The sequence below is a fragment of the Cannabis sativa genome, chromosome 4 (genome assembly GCF_029168945.1).
Source record: "Cannabis sativa cultivar Pink pepper isolate KNU-18-1 chromosome 4, ASM2916894v1, whole genome shotgun sequence".
NCBI classification, from domain to species: domain Eukaryota; kingdom Viridiplantae; phylum Streptophyta; class Magnoliopsida; order Rosales; family Cannabaceae; genus Cannabis; species Cannabis sativa.
In genome coordinates, this window is record NC_083604.1 from 63,177,547 (window position 1) to 63,189,249 (window position 11,703).

At 34.3% G+C, this 11,703-nt stretch overlaps 2 protein-coding genes across 2 annotated transcripts; both read right to left on the reverse strand.

The window, feature by feature from the left end:
- Nucleotides 1-369: 369 nt before the first annotated feature.
- LOC133037057 (uncharacterized) lies at nucleotides 370-729 on the reverse strand. The gene has a single exon (XM_061113867.1). The coding sequence runs from the start codon at nucleotides 727-729 to the stop codon at nucleotides 370-372; it is 360 nt and encodes a 119-aa protein (XP_060969850.1).
- An 8,450-nt stretch (nucleotides 730-9,179) lies between these two features.
- On the reverse strand, nucleotides 9,180-9,764 carry LOC133037059 (uncharacterized). The gene has a single exon (XM_061113868.1). The coding sequence runs from the start codon at nucleotides 9,762-9,764 to the stop codon at nucleotides 9,180-9,182; it is 585 nt and encodes a 194-aa protein (XP_060969851.1).
- Nucleotides 9,765-11,703: the final 1,939 nt, after the last annotated feature.

Consider the following 11,703-nt stretch of genomic DNA (forward strand, 5'->3'; position numbering starts at 1 on the left):
ACACTGATCTTCACTTTAAGTTTAGCTGGTTTAAGCTCACCACTTGAATGAGCCATGGTCACCCACTTGTCTAACACCATGTTTGGTGACTCACTAACATCTTTCCATGCAATCTCAGCCAGTGGCGGACCCAGAATTTAAAGTGAGGGGGGGCGTAAATAAATTTAAAAAGAAAATATAAAGTGTAGTTAGTGGGATTTGAACCTTTACCCTCTAACCTATTTACCAACTACCTTAACCATTACACCAAGGTTACTATTATGTCTATAAATATCATCTTTTAATACAAATATATGTTGTAACTAATTAAAATGCATATACATTTTTTTCTCGATTTTTTTTTTCAGGGGGGGCGACTGCCCCCCCTCGCTACAATGTGGGTCCGCCCCTGATCTCAGCACTGCCCAACAGTTTTGAACCACTTCTCCCAAGAATTGGCACTCTGTTTCTCCACCTCAGCTCCAAAACCAACTTCTCTTGCTTTATCAATTTGGTGATGTCCACTTTGTTGTCCTCAATCCCAGAGCACTCTAAAGAGAAAGTTTCATTCCAAACGTGGTCCTTTTTGGTGGGGATTTCTTTAGTGTCGATCCCAACTTTTCTTTTGTTGCTTCCAACTGGAAGATAACATCTCACAAACAGGTCACCTCTTGGTTTTGATTCTACACTTTTTGCTTCTACAATTTTCAGCTCTAGACTAAGGGAAGAGTTAATTTGTGGAATGCCCATTATGTTTTTCTTTCTTTCTAAATGCAAGGGAGTTTGAGCCTGAGAGAATGAGAAGTGGTTTTGGTTTTTGATGTTGAGTAGTATTGGGTTTAGAGGTATATATAGTGTATAGCATTACTTTTTAGCTAGTGGATATGACATATTTGAAGGATTATATTATAACAAAGCAATCCAAGTGGATATCCCTTCTATTTCCCTAGGCTTTATCTTAGTTGCATTTTTATAATGTTATGTTGAATAAGAAGTGAATCAATGTAAGATTGAGTGGGGGTTGTGGAGGGATTTGATTGATATTAATAAAAGAGTCTCTTAGATTCTCTTAAAAGATAATCTAAATAAAATAAGTGCCTTTGATTTTGCTGTATACACATGGGATATAAACTGAATCAAAATAATATAATCCGTACTTGCTAAATGCTTAAAGAAAGCTAGTACTGCCCAACATAAATATGAGACATTTTACATTTATTTAAGTAATCAAATATCGAATTTTAAAATTTTAAATTAATATATAATTAAGTCGCGCTTCAGCAACATCCTATAAATCAATTTTAAAATTATATCTTTACAAAAAATATTAAAGTTTTAATCATCAAATATTTTGTATTTATTATATTTGTTGGTTTTATTTTATTTTGTTTTGTTTTTTTTCTTAATCAGACAACAAAAATAAAATAAAATTAATAATCGTCATATAACAAAAAATAGGATAATTATATATATATATTACATGAAGAAAATATTTAAAACAAGTTTATAATTTTTGTATTTTTGATTAATAATATTATATTTTTTTTTCCAATGATTAGAAACTATTAGCATTACTAATTCTCATTATGTTATTAAGATTTTAATATATATATAAAAAAAATCGTCTTACAATATATGACATACATTAGATATGAACAATTAACCCATATAAATTGAAACACTCTTTTATTTTACCAATATTATTCCTCTACACTTCAACTCTAATTTTAATCCCTAATTTTATACATAATAAGATTTTAGTAACACCATTATTGGACAACGCATAAATAGCATAGTCACAATTATATTTGAATAATGTGCTTGGATATTGTTAAAAAAAAATTTAACAAAATATTATTAGACTGATGAACAACGACTTGTAGTTTGAGAATACTTTAGAAAGAAACAATTGTAAGAACCATATAAATCAACGTCAACTCCATCAATATTAAAATATTAACAATCTTACCATATTAAAATTATTGTTATGAGAGCTTTATATTGGATTGTCTTCATGAAATACCAGCAAATAAGACTAAAAATAGTGTAGCATGATCAGTGTGTAATTATTAATTCATCAATTATCGAAGCGTCAATAAAATTGACAGCCAACTATCATGCAACAACATAAAAACAAAAATTCCAAAAAAAAAAAAACGTGGCCATATCCATGATGCGAAATAAATGCGAATTTAATTTATTTTTCGGATTTGAATAAATTATCTGATCGAGATTGAAATTCTGAAAAACAATGTTGATGCAACAATTAGAATATTAACTATTGTAGTGATACATATTTTTTTTTTCAATTATATATAAACTCTAGATCTATTTCTTATAGGTCTACATATTATGAATTTGTATATTCCAAACTAGCTTTTTTTTTTTTTTTTTTTTTTTTTTTTTTTGTAGAATCCTTCATCAATCGGTAATGATTGATTTTGAGTTTGATAATTTTCTCCTTCTCATGTAATTTTATCGAAATTAATGGTATTTCTTCATCTATCGGCGTTGATTCATCTTTGTTAAGCTCCTTCGATCACAGGTTGGATTCATTTCTCTAGTGCGAGGAATGTGCGGCTGCAAGGGAAGAATAAGGGGTATTCTTGTTATTTTTTTTTTTTTTGGGTTTGGATAAAAATTTATTAGACCAGTATTACCTTTTTGAACTATAAGAAAAAAAACTCAAATAAAAAATAGATAAATAATTAACTACAAATAATAATAAATAAATACGTTTAAGATATTTAAAGATTCTCACCATAATATTTACAAAATTATATATAATTATCCATTATATATATAAAGATTAAAAACATATTAAATTGACATATAAAAAAAGTAAAAAAAAAAAAATAATAATCACTCACCATTCTACACTACTCATATCTTTGAGTTGGTCTATTTTATATAATCTATGTAAAATTTAAAAAAATAAAATAAAAATAGATATGAATACAATTTGTTTACTTACAATAATGTTTTTAATAAAATTATATTTAAATTAAGGGATAATTATATAAGGCACTATTTTTTGTAAAAAAAATTACATTTTTACGTTTAATGATTTTTTTTTTTTTTTTTTTTACATTTTTACGGTTTCCAGTAAAAACAACACGAAAATAACAAGAAAACTATATAAAAAGAACGTATTTTCTGTAAATAAAATCAAAAAATTCGTAAAAATATTTAAAATTCTGTAAAATCATATTTTTGTAATTTTTTTGTTGTTTTTGTGTATTTATTGAAATTATCCCTTAAATTAAATTAAGTACAATAGTCCAAACGAATCATTCCGTTACCCATTTTATAAAAAACTCTACCCCTATACCAATTATCATTCATATATAGGATTTAACTACTTTTGCATTTTAAAATTCAATCCAACATCTCAAATTATATAGAGAGATCACACCTCAAAGTGAGGTTCTAAATAAACTACCTTACAATAGAAATAGAAATATATATATATATAATAATAAATAAAAATAAAAATAAAAATATATACCGTACTAAAAAATATTTATGTCACGTCAACAAAAAATTTAAATTTTTTTTTTAAATATCATTTTTAAAAAAGTATATACTATATATAACAAAAAATACATATATCATTCACCAAAATATATATACTAACCATTAATAATAATAATAAAATATATATTATTAATATATAAACTATATTAACCAAATTATATACCATCATTGTATATAAAAAAATAGAAACTAATTAAATATTATTTAAAATAAATTTTATATCATTCAATTAAAATATATACAAATATTATTTAAATATATATACCATGCCAATAAAATGATATAACATTAAAATATTTATATTATACTAACAAAATTATATACCATTATTATGCATAGTAAAATAAAAAAAAATATATAATATAAAAATAATAATATACCATACAACAAAACAGAATTATACAATAAAATTTATATACTAGCCAACAACCCACAACAATCCATACAAAATTAAAAAAATCTACATAATTTTAAAATAAATATAATTAATATAAATATATCATAATCTATAATCTTTAAGTAATTTATTCTAAATTCTAAAAATAATATGAAAAGAAATTATTGATTTTTATATATAACAAAAAATAATATAATATAAATATTTGCTATAATTTTCCGTATTAATACACTATAAAACATAATAAAACACGTTGATAAATTTTAATCAACACACTAATAAAACACTGCCATCTCACGCATTTAATTATTATCAATAAATAATAACAAACCAACTGATCAATTAATTCTAAAGTTGTATGGAGAAATTTTTATAATAATAAAAGAAAGTAATGATGTGTACATCAGAACTGAAAAGCGATAAAGAAACGTTTATTTTTCTAGCTCTTTTTCTCTTTATTGTTGGGTGTAAAGCAACATATTTGTAGTAACATATTTTTGGTAAATAATTAACAAGTGTTAACCTTATCTACATTCCTACCAAAAAAAAAAATAGAAAAAAAAAAACAAGAAACCTTATCTACGTTCCTCATTAAAAATTTGTAAGCATGGACATTTGTTTTGTCCCTCCAAACATTTAATGGGACAAAAAGATAAACTAATTCAAAATTAACATGAATCAAGACCATGCCCTAAAAATTGAGAATAATAATAATAAAAATTGACGAGTTTAGTGGTAATAAAGTATGTTATCCCAATATCTCAGCAAAATTATATTGATACCAATTCTTGAATCAATTGTGATTTGTACTCAAAGATCGACTCAATCTTAACTATTCTTTTTTATAGTAAAGTTATTTTAATATTCATTTATATTTCGTCTAAATAATAATCATAATAATTATAAATTTATAAAAACTCAAGGCTTAGGTGGAACATAGAGAGCTGGATTTTAATAGGCGCCACTAACTATATGTATTGATAAACTATTAACACTTTAATTTATACAAAATTAAACATGTGAAGTTGTGAACCAAATCATCTCTTATAAGAACCACAAGAATAAAGACTCAAAAAAGTAATGTCATGCTCTTATTATTGCTGTAATGAAAGCTTATTTTAATGTATATATCTTTAGTAAGTGAGTGGCCGAGGATATCTTAAAGGATATGTACATATATTTGCTTAGCTTTTCAAACATGTAAAGTCGAAATATTTCATGGACACATTCTAAGATTTTGTAATAGGTTGTAGTTTCCACTACCAAGGCATATTATAGCTTATAGGATCTCTTTCTAATGGATTCTCTAATCAAATTGTGAATAAACTACGTTAAAAAAATTATATAATAATAATAATTTTAATATAATTAAGTTCTTGATCGCTCAAAATGGGCTGAATATACTTTTATATTTATATTATATTAAAGGTTAATTAGGAATTTTACTTCTCGAAAATTGACATGCACTAAATAATATTCTTTGAACTTTTAAAGTCGTTAAAAATACCCCCTAAACTATTGAGATTGTTGGATTTAAGAACTTTTGACTAATTTTAGTAAAAAAAGTCTAACATGGATAAAAGTTCAGGGGGCATGATTTAGTATATATCAAAGTTTGAGAGGCATGATTTGGTAGATATCAAAGTGCTGAAATAGTAAAATTGAATGAAATTAAACAAAAGTCCTTAAATCTAACAATCTCATCAATAGTTCAGGGGAAATTTTTAACAGCCAGAAAAGTTCAAGGAGCATGATTTGGTACATGTTAAAATTTGGAAGGTAAAAATCCTAATTAGCCTATATTAAATATGGCTATATAATAAAAGTATCGTTCTTTCTTCACTTCATAAATCTCTCTTATTTTTTTATCTATTTTTTTTTATTTATTTATTATTTTTTTTTTTTGAAAGAACTAAAGGGAGTTCATTGCAATAAAAAGTTGGTAATCACAATAGGGGATCCCTCCCTGAAAATGTAGCCATTACACTGACTAATCTGGCTATTTCGTCTAGCCCATTTTGCTAAATCATCACAAGCAATATTGTCTCTACGAGAAATAAAAAAGAAATTACATTCATCAAATAACTTACAAAGATTCAGTACCTCCGTAGCCAGAGGTTTCAATTGCCAAATAGGGGGACATCTTCGTTTCTTCAAAGCATCAATTAAAACTTTTGCATCTGAAGCACCAGCATAAATCTTAAATCCTCTCTGAACCGCAAGCTGCATCGCCCATTGGATTGCTAATAACTCAGCCTCAGCCGCAGATGAGGCCGCCACCTGCTTTGCAAACCACTCCGTTTTGTTGCGTTGTCTATCCAACAAACCAACCGCAAGGCCTGCCTTATCCTCCTTCCACGACGCATCGGAGACACAAAACACTTCCACGTTATTGCAGATTGTTTGCCTACTGACAGCACCAGGCATTGTTGCATCTAAAGCCGCATCCGTCTCCATTGATAATAAGGACTCCGAGTATCATCTCATAATGGAGTTTCTAAGCTGCTGGATGTTCACCACACCTCATTTGAATAGAAGCTCATTTCTAGCCTTCCATATTCCTTTGAATAGACAGCCCATGAATGAAAGAAAGCTAGCAGAATGCTCACTCGGGGTTCTGTCCAGCAGCCACTCTAATCTATCCTTTATTACCCAATCTGAACCAATCCCTCCCCGAATGGAGAAGGGGCTACTAAACCAGAGTGCCTGTGCACAAGGACAGTCCCAAAAGATATGCGTATTGGATTCGGTTGCTTCCCCACACATAGAGCAAGTTTTATCCTGTAAGAAAACTAACCTTTCTCTAGTTGGAAGACAATCCGAAATCACTCTCCATAACATGATCGAGTGTCTAAAATGCACCCTTGAGCTCCAAATTTTCTTCCACAGTTCACTCTCAACTCTCTGCCCATTACCTTGAGACGCTTCATACCCTCTCTTTACGGTGAACATTCCATCATTGGCCTCTTTCCAGACCACCACGTCCCTGTTGTCAAGCGGTAAACGAGCAATTCTACCAATTCTGTCACCCACCGAATCCCCAAACATCTCCTTGAGAAGAGTCATATTCCAATTACCATTATCCAGAGTAATATCTGCAATGGATCGAAGGTTAGAAAATCTCGGCCTAACTTGATTCATGAGGTTGAGGAAGTCACAGTAATCAAGCCATGGAACCCATGGCTGCTTCCATATGTTCGATCGTGTCCCCCCTACCAACTAGAGTCATGGCTCCTTAACGAATAATATCAGCAGAAGCGAGAATGCCTTTCCAAAAGGCGGAATCATTATCTCAGGCTTGTATACTCCAAAATGAATCCTTCTTGCAATACTTCTCCGAGAACATTTGACCCACGGTCTATTAAAATTCGAAGCCATCTGCCAGGCCAATTTAGCAAGTAGTGCCTTATTCATATCCTCCATCTTCCTAAACCCCAAACCTCCTTGCATTATGGGCGAGCAGAGCTTTTCCCACCCCACAAGGGCCATGAATCGCTCCTTTTCCGAGTCCCCCGTCCACCAAAATCTCCTAATAACCTTGTCAAGGTCCCGGCATGTAGATAAAGGCAGCCTGTTTGTTGACATCGCGTATAATGGAATCGAAAGTGCTACCGATTTAACCAAGGTGGTACGCCCCGCAAACGATAACAACTTTGTTTTCCAGCCTTCAATCCGCTTCAACACCTTTTCTTTCAAGAACATATATTCATCTCTTTTCTTCCTTTTGAATACAAAGGGGTTCCCCAAATGCTTTTCATTACCATCGCACTCCTTAACTTTCAGCACATTCAGAATATTGGTCTTCAAAGGGGTTTCCACATTCTTCGAGAAGAGTACACTGGATTTCACCAAGCTGCATTGTTGACCAGACCATAGCTCATACTTATGAACAGAGTCCAAAATTTTGGACGCCATACTCACATTAGCACGGGTGAACAGGATTGTATCGTCCGCGAACATCAAGTGAGATATTGCTGGGGCCGACCTTGAGATTGAGATTCCATGAAACCGGCCTCTTGCTTGTTGCTTGGTGATTAATTTGGATAGAACATCATGGCAGAGTAAGAACAGAAAGGGAGACAACGGGTCGCCCTGGCGTAATCCCCTTTTTGGAAAGAATTTTTTTTGCGGTACTCCATTGATTAACATAGAGTAGGAGACCGTTTGTACACATTCCATTATCAGATTACAAAGTTGCTGGTCAAAGCCGTGACCTTTAAGCACCTCATGAAGAAAGTTCCATTCGATTCTATCATACGCTTTGAGCATATCTAGCTTAATCGCCATAAGCCCACCCTTTCCTTTCTTCCTCTTTATCGTGTGGACCAATTCTTGAGTGAGAATGGAGGACTCCGCAATCCATCTTCCCGGAACAAAAGCCGATTGGAACGGGGAGATCAACTTGTTGATAACCTCCCTCAGTCTAGTCGCAAATATCTTAGAGATAATTTTGTAAGCAAAATTGCAAAGACTTATGGGTCTGAATTTATCCACCGTTCTCGCATTTTCCTCTTTCGGGATCAAGCAAATATAGGTGTAATTTACCTGTCTCTCCAGCTGCCCAGAATGGAAGAAATCTTGGACCATTTCAATCACTTCACTCCCCACTATATTCCAATATCTTCTATAGAAAAAATTGGGCATTCCGTCAGGACTCGGGGCCTTCAAAGGGTGCATGCCAGCCACCACATTCCATATTTCCTCAGCCGTAGGAACACTCTTCATCATTCTGTTCTCCTAATCCGAGATGGTTGGGGAGAGAAGAGCATAGAAATCTTCATCCAGACTCGTCCCTTGAGAATTGTAGAGGTCACTAAAGAACTCATTAAACACATTCCCAATCTGCCTCTCACTCGTTTCCCAACCACCCTTATTATTTTTCACCGCAGAAATTTCATTCCTTCTCCTCCGAATTATTGTAGACGCATGGAAAAACTTTGAGTTTTGATCGCCAACTTTCAACCAAATCTCCCTAGACCTTTGCCTCCACATAGACTCTTTTTGAATCCAAAGCTCAGAAATTTTGGCTTGTAATCCCGATTCCTCAAGTAACAGAGAGGCATTCGAAATCTAGCCTTGAATCCAACCTAGTCTCTCCTCCACAACTTTAATCATCGTATCGCACTCCCCGAAAATATCTTTTTTCCATTTTTGTAAGGCAATCCTCGTATCATTCAATCTTCCACATACATTCTTACCCCTAACTCCCCTCAATCTCCATGCATCTTTTATAATATCCTCACACGACTGGTCCCGAGACCAAGCTTCAAAAAAACAGAAATGGTTTAAACCCCCTCTTCCTTCCCCCGACACTGTCCAAAAGCACATATCCATGATCCGAAACGGAGATTGGAGCATTAGTGACTTTTGCCTCGGGAAAATATGTGATCCAATCCCCCGAAACCACTGCACGGTCTAATCTCTCTCTAGTCAAACCACCCACAAATCTGTTATTTTGCCATGTAAACTTCCAACCATGAAATCCAAGATCAACTCCCCCTGTATTCTGCAAGAAGTTTGTAAGGATGCAAGTGTCCCGAGCAGTTACTCTTCTACCACCACTCTTCTCCCAAGGATGCGCAATCACATTAAGATCACCAATCACCACCCAGGGAACACGAACTTTAATAATCCTTTTTTCCAACTCTTCCCAGAATAATTGTTTTTCTGTTTCATAGGGTCTCCCATACACCGTAAACAACATCCAATGAACCTTCCGTAAAGGCTCTTTAATTAGCTCTTGGAAAATTCCATTACTAACTTTTATCAATTCCAAATCCACACCTTCATTCCACAATAGAGCAAACCCTCCTCCAATACCCACGGCTGGCACCATATAATTCCTCCTCATTTTCTTTCGTTTCTATTAAAAAGATGCAATCCGGTTTATAGCGCCTTACCCAAGACTTAAGTGCTTAGGTTGCCGGGGTATTACGATAGAAGCCTCATGGGGATGGGGGGGCTTGATAAGGGCAGCCTCCCCACCCGAAAGAACATTTTGCACCTCAGAAATTGACACATTCACTAAATTGCATTCCAAGTTTTGAGTACTCGTACCTTCATTAATGGTCTTCCCCTTTTCCACCAGCCTACTGCCAGCACTTCTACTCCCGTGTTTAGTGCCTCTTTTACTCCCAGTTGATCCCCTTCCACGGCCACGAGAGTTACTCTTCCTCTTGGAGCATTCACCATTGCGACTGAAACTACCCGACGTGAAGGTTTCAACTTCCAGGCTGGGCAACAGGGTCACCGGCGATTGAGGGGTTTTATCACCCAGGTCCTGCACTTCTTCTCCCGATGTAATCACAGGAATAACATTAACACAAGCCTTTTTTTCTTTGCACCAGAAAAAGCCTGCCCATTAGAGGAGAACTCAATGTTGTCATGGGATACAACAACCTGAGAAAGCCCTTTTTTGCTTTGGGTCGGGCTTAAGACTTTATCAATAACCTTTTCAAGGTTTGTATCAGTGGGCCAAGTAATGAAAGTGGGCTCAGGAAATTGGTGGGGTACTCTTGATTTACAAACCTCTTCATGTGGTTTATCAACCATTTAATCACGTGTGGGCCCTATGTCAGCCATTAGGCTTGCTATGATACCCTCATCTCTTCTCTTATTGTCTATCTTAGTCATAGGGTGTTTTTTAGAATTGGGTACTGATATCAGACCCATATTTCCCAAATTGTTCATCTTCTCCTGCTCCCTTAAGCACGCCTTCTTTGCCCCATGTACCATTTTCTGTTTTGGTGAAAGCCTCACCCCAACGGGTCTCTGCGATTCTGGCCATTGTCTCCTTGCTTCAGACCCGTCACTTTCATCTTCCAGCATGACCATCTTACCCTTTCCCCTGCCTTCCTCCGGCAGCTTCTCGACGACGTACGGCACTTTGATTTTAGGGACTTTCATCCTTGGAATTGCCGGGTCAAAACAGTTTTTAATCGGTACTCCAACCTTAATCCATGCTCCATATAAGGGAATTGCCTTTCCATTGGGAGGATATGCATACTCCAATGGTCTATCGCATTTCCCATAAGAGTGAGCTAGATGCCCACAATGAAAACATATTGTTGGAAGTTTATGGTACTTAAATTGCACCCATTCTTTTCTATCCTTGAAATGTTTAAGTAGAAACCTGCCACTAATCTTTGGTTTAGGAGGATATAAACTTGAAACTTTAGGAAGCCTCTCCTTGCGATTGTGGCCCTCGGAGCTCTATCAAAGTCAATGTACTCCCCCACCTTTCTCGCAATCACATCAGTATTCTCCCAAGTGAGATATGGTGTCGGTAATCCATGAGCCTCCACCCAATATCTGGCTTTATTCATATCGACACCCTCCCAGCAACCATCCTCAGGCCATTGAATGATATTCAGCAGAACTCCATTGACCAACCAAGGTCTTTTTTTGAGTATCTCTTTTTTGTCATTCTCATTGTTAAAAAATATTCCCCATAAGCCAGGTTTCATTGTCTTCAATCGCCAAGAACCCTCAAGTTTCCAAATCTTTGATAAAATTTCTTTCACATGGCCCCTAGCCACTGTTCTTCTTCCAAAAGTTTTGGCCAATACTCCCTTTCTTGTGACTTCTGCACTTAGCTCCACATCTGCCTCTAAATCGAGGGTCATGGACTCAATAAACTGGTGCCTCATTTCATCTACATCCCCTTCTCCCTGAGTTTGTTCCCCTGCAGCCAATACATCCCCTGGGGGTTCCAATGGTTCCCATCCGATGCCTATCTCTTCTTGTATCCTGGTTACTTCCGTAAGCGTAGTTCCCATTCCCATTTCTGA